Source organism: Podarcis raffonei, chromosome 6 (genome assembly GCF_027172205.1).
Source record: "Podarcis raffonei isolate rPodRaf1 chromosome 6, rPodRaf1.pri, whole genome shotgun sequence".
In the NCBI taxonomy this organism is placed as follows: domain Eukaryota; kingdom Metazoa; phylum Chordata; class Lepidosauria; order Squamata; family Lacertidae; genus Podarcis; species Podarcis raffonei.
The window spans coordinates 26,907,616-26,924,275 of record NC_070607.1 but is presented as its reverse complement, the minus strand read 5'-3'; the positions used below and the strand labels follow the sequence as shown (position 1 = coordinate 26,924,275).

At 43.1% G+C, this 16,660-nt stretch overlaps 1 protein-coding gene across 4 annotated transcripts in view; it reads right to left on the bottom strand.

The window, feature by feature from the left end:
* The window catches only part of AGL (amylo-alpha-1, 6-glucosidase, 4-alpha-glucanotransferase), a 49,615-nt gene that overhangs the window by 22,844 nt on the left and 10,111 nt on the right, over positions 1-16,660 (bottom strand). For 3 of the 4 annotated variants that reach the window (XM_053391749.1, XM_053391752.1, XM_053391751.1), the window contains exons 6-16: positions 14,486-14,667; positions 13,144-13,255; positions 11,603-11,723; positions 10,901-11,003; positions 10,689-10,786; positions 8,782-8,921; positions 7,720-7,907; positions 5,263-5,386; positions 3,664-3,827; positions 2,562-2,663; positions 1,271-1,426 (exon numbers count right to left, since the gene is read on the bottom strand). In XM_053391749.1, the coding sequence (XP_053247724.1) occupies positions 1,271-1,426; positions 2,562-2,663; positions 3,664-3,827; positions 5,263-5,386; positions 7,720-7,907; positions 8,782-8,921; positions 10,689-10,786; positions 10,901-11,003; positions 11,603-11,723; positions 13,144-13,255; positions 14,486-14,667 (1,490 nt within the window). Of the gene's footprint in view, positions 1-1,270; positions 1,427-2,561; positions 2,664-3,663; positions 3,828-5,262; positions 5,387-5,784; positions 5,909-7,719; positions 7,908-8,781; positions 8,922-10,688; positions 10,787-10,900; positions 11,004-11,602; positions 11,724-13,143; positions 13,256-14,485; positions 14,668-16,660 lie in introns of all 4 variants that reach the window. The other variant, XM_053391750.1, reaches the window with a different exon arrangement.

Here is a 16,660-nt window from a genome sequence, read left to right as displayed (position 1 = left end):
GCTTTTCAGGCCAAGGGAGCCGGTGTTGGTCCACAGACAGCTTTCCAGGTCATGTGGCCAGAATGACTAAACCGTGATGGAAACCAGAGCACACGGAAACGCCGTTTACCTTCCCGTCGCAGCGGTACCTATTTATCTACTTGCACTGGTGTGCTTTTGAACTGCTAGGTTGGCAGGAGCTGGGACAGACCAATGGGAGCTCACCCCGTCGCTGGGATTCGAACTGCTGACCTTCTGATTGGCAAGCCCAAGAGGCTCAGGGGTTTAGACCACAACAACACCCACATTGAAAGATAAGATAAAGAGGGAGTACTCCAAAGTCGCTTGCTCAGATGTCTCATGCAAGCAGGCCAAGAACCAGAAGTGGGCTGAAGATTTGTGTGTGTGCACATGCACACACATTATATATAAATACAGTGGGACCTCGGTTTACGAACTTAATCCGTTCCGGAAGTCCGTTCTTAAACTGAAACCCTTCTTACACTGATGTGCGCTTTCCCTAATGAGGCCTCCCACCACTGGTGCCCTTCCAGCATTCGGATTCTGTTCTTAGACTGAGGTAAAGTTCACAAACCGGGACACTATTTCCGATTTTGCGGAGTTCGTAAACCAAATAGTTCATAAACAGGGCTGTTCTTAAACCAAGGTAACAACAACAACAACAACAATTTATTATTTATACCCTGCCCATCTGGCTGGGTTTCCCCAGCTACTCTCTGCAGTTTCCAACAAAATATTAAAATACAGTAGTCCGTCAAACATTAAAAGCTTCCCTAAACAGGGCTGCCTTCAGATGTCTTCTAAAAGTCTGGTAGTTGTTTTTCTCTTTGACAGCTGATGGGAGGGCATTCCGCAGGGCAGGCGCCACTACCGAGAAGGCCCTCTGCCTGGTTCCCTGTAACCTCACTTCTTGCAGGGACGGAACCGCCAGAAGGCCCTCAGTGTCTGGGTTGAACGATGGGGGTGAAGACGCTCCTTCCGGTTATACTGGGCCAAGGCCATTTAGGACTTTAAAGGTCAGCACCAACACTTTGAATTGTGCCCGGAAACATACTGGGAGCCAGCATCTGTTTCCATTAACCAGGATCTGTACCGATCCTGATTAAGAAAAGGGAGCAGAAGAAGACATTGTGGTGCCTTTGCTTGAAGCCTTGAAGCAGCTTGTCGAGACTTCTTTATTCTCCTAAGCCCTGCCTCATTTTCTTGTTCCCTTCAGCACCCCAGACAAATGCCTCATTTTGATGCCCTGTGGATCTGGCCCAGCATTTACCTGGTTAAAATCTCTGGCTCCTAGCTCTTGGTGTAATCTGTTGATAGCCAGCCTTCCTGCTATAATTCCGGTTTTGAGATTTACTTCACCAGGTGTGGAAAGTGTCGCTGCTGGATTCCACTTTGGATAAAATCGCTCTTCAGTGACTACAGAAATCTGTGAATAAAAATGTTTTAAAAATAGCATTTGCAGTGTTTTTCTCTCCCTATGCTCACAGAAGTTACACACATGGTGCATTTAGTAGGAATTGAAACTTTTGACTTCTTCTTAGAGGCTCTGAAGCAAAGTGTTCCAAATACTGCAGCCACACTTTATTTTAAACATCTATTATACCTCCTTCGATTAAATATTTCAAGGTGGTTTACAAAAACTAACAAATACACTCAGAAGAACCAGAACACATGAGTAGCAATTATAATGTGGAGAGTTTAAAATATGAAAGCTAGTAAAAAATTTAAAACCAGCAGTCGGTGAAATTTTAAGGAGTGGCAAGATACGATCTGAGTAAGCAGGGCCAGTCAAAACTCTGAATAATTAATAAATAATAAAAACAATAATTTATTACTTATACCCCACCCATCTGGCCGGGTCCCCTCAGCCACTCTGGGCAGCTTCCAACAAGATATTAAAAACACAATAAAAGACCGAACATTAAAAACCTCCCTAAACAAGGGCTGCCTTCAGATGTCTTCTAAAACTCAGATAGTTGTTTATACAGTGGTGTCTCGCAAGACGAAAAGAATCCGTTCCACGATTCTTTTCTTCTAGTGGTTTTTTTGTCTTGCGAAGCAACCCCATTGGCGGCTAAGTGGATTAGCGCAATTAGCGATTTAGCGCTATTAGCGGCTTAGCGGCTAAGCTGTTAAAAGGCTATTAACAGCTTAGCCGCTTTGAAAAAGGGGGGAAAAAGCGGGGGGGAAATGGCGAGACTCGCAAGACGTTTTCGTCTTGCGAAGCAAGCCCATAGGGAACTTCGTCTTGCGATGCGCCTCCGCGACGGAAAACCCTTTCGTCTTGCGAGGCATTCGTCTTGCGGGGCACCACTGTATCCTTGACATCTGCTGGGAGGTCGTTCCACAGGGTGGGCGCCACTACCAAGAAGGCCCTCTGCCTGTTTCCCTGTAACCTCACTTCTTGCAGTGAGGGAACTGCCAGAAGGCCCTTGGAGCTGGACCTCAGTGTCTGGGTTGAACGATGGGGGTGGAGATGCTCCTTCAGGTATAATGGATGGAAAAACATGCCAGAATAACTCCAATGACACAAAAGAGGAACCTACTGCTAACATGCATACCTGATGTGGTACTAGTTCATCATATCCTCTAGTGCTGCCTGAGGCACAGCAGGCCATGGAGACGATAGTCGAGCTGGGAAGGGCATCATATGCCGACCGATGCTAACAACGAGAAGGGTGTGTATGAATTAAGTAAAGCCCGGAAGACTAGGTTTTTTTTAAAAAACAGAAAAATCTGACTTTCACTCCAAAGGCACCTTGCACGCAAGTGGGAAGGCACCATTATCTCAGTGTCTCCGAATTAAAGCAATTCTCCCTCTCCCACAGCAGCTCATATGTTGTGTCCCAGACCTTTCCTGAGGACACCCCCCCTCTCCCTCACCCTTAAAAGAGACTTTTGGGGGCAGCATGAGGCTACAGTGAGGGGGGAGGTGGAGAGGGTGAGTCATACCTACATGGTTCAACTTTTATTTCCATAAAACTGAATGCAACCCATTGTACCAGAAGTGGCACACCGTGGTTCTGCAGAATTTGTAGAGATTGTGTGCAGAGGATTCAATACGACTTACTTTGAATACGTAGGATAGCACTGCAAAGTTCAACATTAGGTATCAAATAACTTCTACTGCATTTAACATTTTAACTGTCTGCAATTGTAATATTTATGTCTTTGAGGTTTTGATATCACACACACAAAATGGTACCTCGGTTTTCGACCGTAATCAGTTCCGGAAGACCATTCGAGTTCTGAAACGTTCGGAAACCAGAAATTCAGTACGGAAGCCTTCATACAGAAGCCACGTGGCATGTTCAACTTCTGAGGCATGTTTGAAAACTGAAGCATTTACTTCCGGGTTTACGGTGTTAGAAAACCGAAATGTTCATCAATGGAGACGTTAGAAAACCAAGGTACCACTGTGGGTGTGTGGGTGTAAATACACACACACACACACACACACACACATATATACATACACACGCACACACACATATATATATCTGTGCCTAAAACATTAAGAACACTTAAATCCCATACACCTTAAAGTAGTATTAATTACCTCTCATGAATTAATAAACGTAATAAAGTCATTTATAGTGTCTATATAGCTTTAATAAGCCATTAAAACAGTACTTGAGCAATCAAGGCAGCTGTGTTTCTTACCTGAATTGGACATTCATTATCATGTGTTATGTCCATGAACAACGCATGAGCAATAGCAGGCATTAAGGGCCTCAGGCGTGGCTGAACGAAAGACCCAACTGGCTCTCCTCCAAAGCGATAAACTAATCTCCCCTCTTCATGACTGTTGTAAGCACTCATTGCCTCTAGAGAACGAGAAAAACCGCTTACGTGAGCATCTAAACGAAGAATCATTCATTGAACACCTGGTAAGACTTTATAGAGAATGCTTTAATAATCACTCCAGCTACTTACAGCTAGGACTGTCAATATTCCAAAAACACTTTTAAGAGAGGCTAGATTCAATATAGTATGATGAGTGGGAGACAGCTGCCCTCCTTGTCCAATCTCTTTACAACATGTAGAACCCAATACTCGAGCCAGTTAATAGACGTTTTGTCTATTCAGTGACCCCACAATCCTATCCTTGGATTGGAAGGCAAAATTGGTTGCGCCAGGCTAGGAAAATTCCACATATGAACAGTCTGGGCATTTCTTTCTTTCTTGCATGGAATAGATGGTGGAATTGGATGGGGTGTGCATTAACCTAAGGCTTCCTTGTCCTTGCATATGGATGAGAAAAGCACAATCTGAACAGGTCTAGAGTCTCACAGTGTGCTAAGAAGGAACAAATAAAAATAAGGTTTTATGCTGACCCCTAAAACATATACTAACACAACGTAAGACAGTCCCTTAACCATGGTGATACACCACAGAATCGCACACTCCCTTCTCACCATCTCCTGGTTCACTCACTCTTATATTTATTTTATTTCAGAAAACTGATATACCACTAGATTGTAAGGAAAACCTCAGATCTTTTAATGATGGGTTATGTAAACTTCGCCAGGCTTCTTCTCAACCAGGGCTTGCTGTTGCCCTGGTTAGTAAGCCCTGGTTAAAAAGGAAAAAGGTCAGCAATAGTTGTGATCAAGGTAAGTGGCATTGCAACCATAAACCATGGTTAGGGCTGGTAGGGAAAGGGCAGAGCACATTCATACTCCAGATAGGAGAAAGTAAATTAATAATAATAATAATAATAATAATAATAATAATAATAATAATAATTTTTTATTTCTACCCTGCCCATCTGGCTGGGTCTCCCCAGCCACTCTGGGCAGCTTTCAACAGAACATTAAAAACAGAATAAAACTTCAAACATTAAAAACTTCCCTAAACAGGGCTGCCTTCAGATGTCTTCTAAAAGTCGGGTAGTTGTTTATTTCCTTGACATCTGATGGGAGGGCGTTCCACATGACTCATCCCTGATCCCTTAACCATGGTTGAGACAAGCGATGTGATGTCTCTTGAGGTTGAAGATGAGAAATGGGTTCTCCAGGCACCAGTTCATATGGCGATGTATGAAGAGGTGGCCATCACAACTGTTTCCATACACAAGATACCCTTTCCTAACAACCACAATGCTACAATTATCGTGCAAAGAAGCCATATTGTTGAATGCAATGTCATGTGTTTATAATAAATGGATGCAGAGTCAGTGTTTTGCACGTCCTTCACTCGCAGCGTATCATGCCTGAATTCAGGGTTAAGAAAAGGAAGAGCAATTTGTAGCAAGCCTACCTCTGATCAGAGAGCTAATGCCCAGCTTATTCACAAAGATATTGTCCAGCTCCTCGCTTCCCGTGAACAGTTCAGCCACTACATACAAGTTGGGCCGCAATTTTCTAGCCGTGTCCATCATGTACTGCGAAAAGCACAGCCAAGGAAGCGACAGACAGGGGGGAAAGGCAGAACAGGAGAAAAGAAAGGATGCAAGGCTAGGCATGGATTTGGGCAACAGGGAAAATGCCGCACAGCAAAGAGACAAAAACGAAAAGCCCAAGATTAAAGAACCAAAGACATTGAGTTATGAGAGATGCATGAAACGTTTGCACAAACCAAGGATTCGGGAAAGAGGGCAAAAACCCACACGACAGGCCGGCAAAGAAGGAAGAGGGAAAGGCATTGAATTGGCAAAAGGACACAAGAATAAATGCAAATAAGAACACAAAGTTAGTTCCACGTAAAGAGATTTTTGACTTTCATATATGTATACAAAACACAGCAATCCTGCAACAAACCTTTCAAGCATGGTTTTGGTACCTCTAATCAGACTGGTAATCCCAAGGCGGTTGACAAAGACATTGTCAATGACCTCACTTCCCGTGAAGAGTTCTGCTATCACGTAAAGATTAGGTCTGACTGACCTGGCTGCTGCCAGCATCTCCTACAGATCATAATACATTTTTTTTATATATAAAAAAATCAGCTTCCTTACAACATGTGCTTTCCAATAGCATATGGCACAAATGCTACCCAATTACAGCACAGTTCTTAAAACAAGCTGAAGAGATGAGAATATGGGGGGAAGGGGGAGCGCAAGAAGTGGGCATGATTCTGCCAATTTTTATCTCTTCAACTGAAATAAAGTTTTGTAACTTTAAAATGTCATCCAGCTTGGCTGGATCTATTCCATAATAACTGTGTGCAGAAATGCAACTGTGGATCTCGTAGCAGGATAAACTTTTGCAAAGATTATACACAAAATTATCACTCTGAAATTTTTTTGGGGGGGGATTTATTCATTCCTAGAAGGAAGAATAAAGCTCAAATATGTAAAATTAGAAACTTAAATATGTGCTCAGCCTGCATATTGAAAATTTGTTTCTCTCTAACTTATCTCACATACTTCTTTGTGAGTAGGTCCATTTTTGGCAATAGCCAAATTAATCACAACAGACATCAAGTCTAACTGCTTTCAGCGGTGCTTATAAGGCTAGCTTTGCAACTGGACCTCAAAAAGTTGTGTATAAATTCTGAGCAATGTCTTAACCAGTGAACAGAAAATGAAACAGAACACGGATGAGAAAAACCTAAAATATATATTGCAACGTGGTGTAAATAAGCAGGCCCTATTCTCACTTCTATTTTTCTGTGTTTTCCAAGTTGATTTATTGAAGAAATTGGTTTACAAGGTTAACTACTTCCAACCTTTGCTTATTTTCTATGTTGTCCCATCACTCTCAAGGCAATATGAGTGTGTGTGTGTGTGTATAGAGTTATTCAAGTTATGTCACCTCACAGAAATCCAGGGAAATAGCTCCATCCTTCAAATGTGACCTAACTGAAAAATAATCCAGCAAGCTTCATAGCTGAGCAGGGATTTCAGCTGAGCAGGTTGTTCCTGCGCAAGTCTAACACTCCCAACTGCTGCACCACAAAACCCACGACACTGGCTGCAGTCCTACAGACATTTACCCAGGAGTACGGCCCATTGAACACAACTGGACTTCACTTCTGAGTAGACATGCACAAGGTTGTACTGTTAGGCTGCTATCTTTTGCACTCTTGCCTAGTTGCAAGCCTCACTGAGCACGCTGGGGGTTTACATCTGAGTAAGATGCCCAGGAAGGGACGCGGGTGGCGCTGTGGGTTAAACCACAGAGCCCAAGACTTGCCGATCAGAAGGTCAGCGGTTCGAACCCCCGTGACGGGGTGAGCTCCCGTTGCTCGGTCCCTGCTCCTGCCAACCTAGCAGTTCAAAAGCATGTCAAAGTGCAAGTAGATAAATAGATACCACTTCGGCAGGAAGGTAAACGGCGTTTCTGTATGCTGCTCTGGTTCGCCAGAAGTGGCTTAGTCATGCTGCCCACATGACCTGGAAGCTGTATGCCGGCTCCCTCGGCCAATAAAGTGAGATGAGCACTGCAACCCCAGAGTCGGTCATGACTGGACCTAATGGTCAGGGGTCCCTTTACCTTTTAAGATGCCCAGGATTGTGCCACACCTGCATGCGGCTGAGGAAAAAACCGCAGCTTTTCTACTGCTAACCTGGCCAAAAGAACCCAGGATCTAGAAAGCATGTTCAAAGAGCCCTGCACATGCAGCCGAGGAGTCAGAAAAATGAAACAAAGATGAAACATTTGTGATGAGCATCAGCTGGAACAGACCTAAGTTTTAAAATGGTTCCAAAGTTTTTTCTCTCTCTTGTGTGTTTGTGTACACAGTTGCAAAGGAGACGCTTAAATTTTTCTATACCTCAGCTACATTAAGAGGCGTCGAGTGACAGTTGTCAAGCCGCACTCCATGGAAATATTTGGCAGTCAACTCGGTGTATTTTTTCATGTGAGCCCAGAGATAAGGGCAGTCTTCTGGTTTGTTCCCGTAACGTAGCTTGACACTGTCACCCCAGCAAATGAGTTCTCTTCTCAAGTAAACATGGGAACCTGTAAAAAGGGGGAGAGAAACTAATTTACCCCATGATGTTGTAGTTGTGGTTCTCAGCATTCTTACCAGCGATAGAAACAAAGGCCATTTCAACTTACGCCAAACTAGAAAAACATGCGGAACTAATCTGTGTAACATCAAAACTCAGAATGGAAAGTTTTATTTATTTGTTTATTATTTCATTTATGAACCTCTTTCCATGAGGAACCCTGAAGCAATTTACAATAAACATATTTACAACTGTTAAAATTATTTGTATATATGCAATATGTACACACATGGGCGTAGCCAAGGAGGGGGCAGGTGCTCCCCTAAATAAATACAAATCAATTTAAATCAGATTCCACCCCCCAAGCCTTCCCCGCAGCTAAAATCCTGGCTACGCCCATGCACATATAATCAGTTTTAGAGCAACAACAGTACAAAAATAATATAAGTTCAAATCTAAGCCCGTCATACTTTGCAACAACTCTATTTAAGTGATCAGAAATTCCAAAGCTAACATGTGTTAGTTTATTTATTACAATTTAGGGGACTTACTTTTCCCTATGCACTTACTGATAACATGAACTTACAACATACTTGCACTGGTTCCCAACTGTACTTCATCACCCCAAAGTCTCTGCAATGGCAGCCTCACCCACAGCATGCAATGCTATGGGGACAGGGATGGATTGATCCTTGGGCAAAGAAATTCCAGAAACGGACAGTTCTTAGGAAGCCAATGTCTTATCGAAAGGCGTCTAGGAGACTACTCAAGGTACTGCAATAAGAAGTTGCAGTATAACTGAGAATGGGCACAACATCCCTGTTCACCTACGCTAGCAAAAGGCATTTTAAAAAAAGGTATATATAACTTTCAGAATCACCTACCTGGTTCAGCAAAATTTCTTAAAGGGTCATCTCCCATCACCCAACCATTGTGGGCCATAAAATAACTTGCTTTGTCAGGTTGATGCAACATGCGTTCTTCTTCTTCCAAGGTTAGCTCTTTAAATGGGTATGTAAAGTAGCTGTAAAGTACGGAAAGTACTTTTTAGAGCCGAGGTAGCGAACCCATAGCCCTCCAGATGTTTGAGGGGTACACCATCCCTGCCTATTGCCTATGCTGACTAGGCCTGATGGAAGCTGCAGCCCAGCCACATCTGGAGGGCCAGAGGTTCCCCATCCATTTTAGAGCATCAGATTGTATAAAATGACAATTGAAATGCCTCGTACCAGAAAGAAAAAAAGGGTTTTTCATAAAGGACGTCCCTACAGTATTGTAAACCCTTTCTGCCACAATCAGCTTAATACTGGCCGCTTTTGTCTGGAGTTGAGCTTTTTGTCTCTTCTAGCAAACCGTGAGGCCCAAATTCCACACACAGTAACCCCACTACTTTATGAATATCAGCGATCTCACTGAAGATTATATTACATCTACAATTTCACATACATCAAGCAAGTAGATGGATGAATCCTAGCTTTCAAAACTTGTAAACACTCTTTTAAAAACAAATCTTTCCAAACAGTGAAACACAAGTTTTTAATTCAGTCTCTTGACTTAAACTATTTGTGTGTTTAAATTTCTAACTGCACCTCCAAAGGCCTTCAAGCCTTTAATACGTTTAAGAGGCCTTGGGTCAAATGATTGACGATTGCCCCCCCAAATCTGACATCCATCAACCCCAGCAAAAAGACCCAAATCTCACTGGTCTAATTGATGAACACTGTGTGCAATATATATTATATCCACACATATGAACGCTCACCATTTCAGTGAAACTTCATGAACATCCAAAAACAGATGCACAAGTGAAGTCACACAATCAAATTTAGATGACTGCCAACATTCAGCGGCACATCTTAGATGTCCACAGAATTTGACTGAAATTTTCACTATACCTAGGTGAATTAAATTTTCAGAATACCTAGGTGAGTCCTTTCTTTCCTCCATTTGTCACATGCTGCATTTCAACAAGGAAGTCTCCAATGAACCATAGTTCCCCCTCTTACCCAAACCAAGAAACAGTGGCTAACATGTTCAGAACGAGCCAGGATTTTAAACAGACTTCAAAAGCTGTGTCTTATGATCCTACTTTGTCTTTAACCTGGCTACCAGAGTTGGATGCAACAGGAAGCTATGTTTACAACATAGGTACTGGATCAGACCAAAGGCTCTTCTAGTTCCGCATTCTATCCTCGTCATGGCTAGCAAGATACCTACAGGAAGCCTGCAAGGACATGAGCACGCTAGTACTCTCCCATTCACATTCCCCAGCAGCTGGTATTCAGAGAAGAAGAAGAGAAGAAGAGTTTGGATTTGATATCCCGCTTTATCACTACCTGAAGGAGTCTCAAAGTGGCTAACATTCTCCTTTCCCTTCCTCCCCCACAACAAACACTCTGTGAGGTGAGCGGGGCTGAGAGACTTCAGAGAAGTGTGATGGCCCAAGGTCACCCAGCAGCTGCATGTGGAGGAGCGGCGACACGAACCCAGTTCACCAGATTACGAGTCTACTGTTCTTAACCACTACACCACACTGGCATACTGATTAATTGGAGACATCTAGGTTTAACACATGCATGCTGCAAAAGGAGGAGAGAAGGGGCTGTGCGCATGTTTGAGTGAGGGTGTGTGTATATCTTGGCTTATTAAACAAAAATACACATGCCACGCACTCAAAGTCAAGAGTCTTATTCTACAATCTTTACTTTCTGACATATTACATATTACCAAACATCAACCATTTTTATCCATCACCAAATACATTTTCTTTTGAGTGTAGAAGATATAATACCTCGTAACTAATGGAAACTTTCGGGTTACGGGACCTAATTTAGGACCATGCCCAGCCAGTCGTTCATAGTTCACAGTCGCCACAACGCAATTGGCTGCCTGGAAGCCAGTAAAAGCAGTCATTTTAGCACAGCTTTAACAGTTCAGTGGATGCTACAAATAATGAACAAATGAATGCAAGCATGAACTTCAAAGATGTCTTATTGGTACAACCTGCTCTTGATGGTAGTTTGTCTGCCTGTACATTTCACCGTTTAGTTCTTCAACTCTCTTGCGGAACCAGTTACAGCATTCCTCGATTGCTGCAGGCCCATTGCTGAAAACAACAATGCATGAAAACATTGAAATGCCACTCAAATAAATGTGTCGGGAGTTCTGAGTTTAATTCATGCACAGCCATGAGGAAGTTGATGTCTCCTTACACTCCAAATGTCAACATCGAGTTGATGCAAAATCAATCTGTGTCTAAGACAGTCAAGGCCTATTTGTAAGTTTTCTCATTCAAGCTACCTTTGATATCAAACATTCACCGTTGGTGAATCTGGAATAGTTTGTTCTGTACATCTTTTTCATTAAATATATGTATGGGAACAGCACTCTATAAGAACTATACAACATGTGACATACCAGACAATGAGCCTTCCAAGTAAGAACAGAAAATTCAGGTGCTAAGCAACCTGTTTCATACCAAATTGAGTGGGTGTGTTTCATGCAAATGCTACAGCCAGCTAGATTGAACGAGGTGCCACTAGCTGTGCAGTTTTCACAGTGCATTTATTAGGCTCCTCGTTTTTCTGTGAATGGAGCAGACCCAGTTTTCTGACCCTTGAATGACAGGTCTGACTCTCCCCTCCTGGAAAAGCATGTGCCACCAAGACGTTTCAGTGTTTAAAAATACTTTGAGCAAGGACATACCTATGAGGTATGAAGGTGTTCAATGCAATGTTCATATCTACAGTACAGCCGAGTCTCTTGAATTCAGGATCCTGAACAATTGCAAGATGTTGATTGGGGTCAGTTTTAACTTTAGAACCACCTGTTGTATATTTAAGAAACAGAATATTTTTAAATGAATTTAAAAGCATTTATTGCCTACATAACTGGTCAATTCTTTATTATTCTGAAAGCCAAGGAACTCACAGATCCAAATGCTACCCAGCAGTCTAACTTGTTGTACAGTGGGCAGACTCCTTCCATTCTAAAATAATCAAAATTCCCCCCCCCCACAAAGTTCGCTTTCAGTGCTCCTAAAGCGTAATAATAGTATAGTAATAATTTATTATTTATACCCCGCCCATCTGGCTGGGCTTCCCCAGCCACTCTGGGCGGCTCCCAACAGAATATTAAAAACACAACAAAAGATCAAACATTAAAAACTTCCCTAAACAGGGCTGCTTTCAGATGTCTTCTAAAAGTCAGACAGTTGTTTATTTCCTACACATCTGATGGAAGGGCATTCCACAGGGCAGGCGCCGTTACCGAGAAGGCCCTCTGCCTGGTTCCCTGTAACCTCACTTCTCACAGTGAGGGAACCGCCAGAAGGTCCTTGGAGCTGGACCTCAATGTCTGGGCTGAACAATGGGGGTGGAGATGCTCCTTCAGGTATACCGGGCCAAGGCCATTTAGGGCTTTAAAGGTCCGCAACAACACTTTGAATTGTGCTCGGAAATGTCCTGGGAGCCAATGTAGGTCTTTCAAGACCAGTATTATATGGTCTCAGCGGCCACTCCCAGTCACACAGTCTAGCTGCTGCATTCTGGATTAATTGCACTTTCTGGGTCACCTTCAAAGGTAGCCCCATGTAGAGCGCGTTGCAGTAGTCCAAGTGGGAGATAACCAGAGCATGCACCACTCTGGTGAGACAGTCCATGGGCAGGTAGGGTCTCAGCCTGTGTACCAGATGGAGCTGGTAGACAGCTGCCCTGGACACATAACTGACCTGCGCCTCCATGGACAGCTGGGAGTCCAAAATGACTCCCAGGCTGTGCACCTGGTCCTTCAGAGGCACAGTTACCCCATTCAGGACCAGGGAGTCCCCTGCACGCACCTGCCCCCTGTCTCCCATGTATCTTATGGTAATTTCTCAGCACGTATAACCATATGTACACAGACACATCCCATTTAGCTTGAGCTACTTTCTACACTTGAACTCTGGCCACACTGCAAAAGAAGAATAGGTAATCAGATACCAGGGCATAGACCCTCTCAAAGTGGCCTGCCAGGGATGGGGAAGCTCTGAATCTGCCCCACCAGCTGAATCCTGTTCCCCAAGATGTCCTCTTGCCCCGTAACAAGCTACTTTTGGGAACGGAAGGGACTTTTGAAAGTAGCTTTATTTGCAACATGCTACAAAAAAGGTAGTTAAAAGTTCCACTGGCCTAGCCAAAGCCAACCGCGGCTACCTGCATCCCAGGTGGCGTTTGTTCATGCTGAGAGTTATAAGGTTTTTTTTTTACCTTGAGTCAATAGAGTTTTAAATTGCTGGACTGCTTTGTTAACATCTACTTGGAAAAATTCCCATAATCTTAGCTTCGGGAAAATATCCTCCCAAATGACTTTACGGACATTCTGTAAAAATAAAAGCAGCACGTCAGGCAGGTAAACAAAATTCAGTGCCATATACAAAAAATTATTATAAATGCTCCTGTGCCAAAACTGTTCTGAGCCATCATTCCTTTATTACATACACAACACTCTGTGAGGCATTTATACTGTTCCACAGGAAAGCACAGAATCCAGCAGCAAATACTTTATTTATTTAGAAAAACAAACAAACAGGGAAAGTTTTGAGCTGAACCCTAGTACATATATGACTTACTTTTATATGAACTTATGAGTCACTATTCTACAAAATATTCATGGCAAGACCACTTGCAATACACAGCCAGAAAGAAAAACTTTTTTAAAAAAAAACATATACCCTGGAACTAAGATGGGCAAAGCCTGTCTTGCTGCATAACAACACTTCTTTTCCTTTTGCAACAAGACATCTCTTGAGGAGGCAAGAGCGGGAAGAGAGGAATGGAAAGTCATGCCGTGAAAACAAGAGTCTAATTTAAGGTTACCCAGACGTCCCTGTTTCCCGGGGACAGTCCCCGGATTTACAAATCAGTCTCCATACAAAATCCATTGAAGTTGAAAAGTGTCCCTGGATTCACTGGGAAAAATCTGGTAACCTTAGAATTGCCACACATTGGATCTAACCCAATATTACTGTACTTAAGACAAATATGACGAAGTACAATAGAAAGGATTAGCATACAGATGCCGTCTTTTTTATTATATAAAAAGACTACTGCCATACTGAAGGAAATGAAGTTTTAATCCTCTCGCAGAAAGGCAAGCCAAAAAGTGAAACGGTTAGAAGTTCCACAGATTATAAATTAGACTTCCCTTACATTCAGTGACAGAACGTATTATCAAGCGATATAAGTAAAGGTAAAGGGACCCCTGACCAACTCTGGGGTTGCGGCGCTCATCTCGCTTTATTGGCCGAGGGAACCTGCGTACAACTTCCGGGTCATGTGGCCAGCATGACTAAGCCGCTTCTGGCGAACCAGAGCAGCGCACGGAAACGCCATTTACCTTCCCGCCAGAGTGGTACCTATTTATCTACTTGCACTTTGAGGTGCTTTCGAACTGCTAGGTTGGCAGGAGCAGGGACCGAGCAATGGGGGCTCATCCCGTCACAGGGATTCGAACTGCCGACCTTCTGATCGGCAAGTCCTAGACTCTGTGGTTTAACCCACAGCGCCACCCGCGTCCCACCAAGCGATATATTATGTGTTTATTTCTTACATTCAAGTGGTGTTCGTTCTCAAGCAGCGGAGGAACGCCTTTGTCGCTGCATTTCCCACCAGCCACTTTACAGGTTAAATGCCACAGGGCTCGGTCCAAAAGCCAGGCTGGTTTCAAGTGAGGAGAATTAACAAGGTTGTATGCACATTCTGGATGCTGAGTTATCCATTCACTATTTGAAGCTGGGGAAAACAAAGAGATACACAATTAGAAAGGGGGAAAAATTAAATATCAAGCACATAGCACCTCAAGATGGCACTTCCATTATCCTGCCAATTACCTCTATGGAGTGTATGTATGAAAGTTAAGATTCTGAATGGACAGGAAACTAGGAAGTCTTACATTGGATATGTCAAATTAAGTATTTTTTTAAAGGTGCTTCTTAATTTCTTAATGCAGAAAACGACCATGTACAGAATTCTAAGGCATCTCTCATATTTGTTTACTGCTTTCTGTCTACAGCAGGCTTCCTTCAACTCGGCCCTCCAGATGTTTTTGGCCTACAACTCCCATGATCCTTAGCTAGCAGGACCAGTGGTCAGGGATGATGGGAATTGTAGTCTCAAAACATCTGGCGGGCCGAGATGGAGGAAGCCTGGTCTACAGAGAAGTCTAGGAATACTGCTGAAAGTAAAAAAATCAGAAGAAGCTGAGCACATATAGTCTCCTCCGTTCAAGAGTCACTACTAGGATATTATAAATCTTTCCGTTCCACAGCGGTGAGATTTGTTGCTCATTCTTTTCTATATGAATCAGCAACCAAGTGCTAAAGCAATAAAGCCTTGCCAAGTTTCAAAGCCCATATCTGTAGCTTGGCCTTTTGCCGGATGCAGTTGGCAAGTGAGTTTTTCAATGGCAGCAATCAGCCAAAGTTATACCTCTTTTCTAATGTTAACTGATCAGGTGTTTTTCCAATAACCTGTCATTACTAATCAGACTGATGCGAACACTCACAGGTATTGGGTAGGCTTCAACGTAGTGCTAACGAGATCGTTCTCTTGGGCAAGCAGAAATGATTGTGCTCACAGAACGATCTATCTTTGCCTCCCATCATGGGGTGATCTGGAGTTTTTCCTGACCCTCCAGAGCAGAACTAGGGGAGATGCAGAGTTACACATGGGAATAACCATTGCACTAGTGGCAGTCCTTGCACTGGCTTCCACTAATGGAACCTTATAGCTGAATCCAGCCCTAGATCTTTAGAAGTTTAAATGTTGTCCTTCATATATACTTTGCAATGTCAAGGAAGGCATCAACACTAATTTTTAGTCACTTCCTCGCCATTGCCATAAAATCATTTCCCAAAATTCTGAAGAGCACACACGCAAGTTATGTTCCTTTTCGGGGAGAACTTTGCCAACTACTGAAATTGCATTGCTTATTAAATTTTTGTAATCAAAGGAGACAATGTTGAAGGACCCACACCTAGGAACTAAGGAACTCTGCAAGTTCTCAAAAAACGGTTATCCCACTGAGTGAGACTTCAGCTGATACAGTTCTCCGGGGATAAGTGCAAGCTCAAATATGGATATTCATCACTTGATAGCTGTAATATATCCAGTGATGATATTTTACATCTCAAACCATCATCCAGGCCCAAAGCTTCTTCCGATGCAAGCAGTTCAAGGTTCACCAGCCCATCATTGAGGTACATGTGTGTCTCAATAAGTCTGCTGGAGGGGGGCATTCAATAAGTGTGCTCTCTCTCTGCCACATAGGAGTGGCAGAAAATAAAACCTGGCCCTTGCATGGATATCAAGTAAACAGAGAAAACTGTCTAGGGAAGAACAGCACCTCTGTTGTGGTGCAAGGTGTTCTTCCTTAACCTAAAATTGTCCTCCAACACTGAAACTCAAGATCCTTTAGAACCTGGCATTCTAAAGCCATGAAGATCTTACTTTTCACAGAAGGTCTGACCTTTATAAACATGGAGCTCTGCCATTAGCGGTAAAAGCAGCCAGCCAATTGAACTGACAAAATGAGGCTGCGTTCCACTTGGACACTTTCGTCAGTCTCTACTTAGCTGCACAAATGCTTCTATTTTTGCAATACTTTTGCCCAGTTCTGAAAATTGGCATGGGAATGTCCTCCAACCCCCCCCTCAGATACTGAAAAAAAAGGGCTTTCTTCTCTTGGCTAACGGAGACACAACGTTTCATGCTTGCAGGAGCTGTA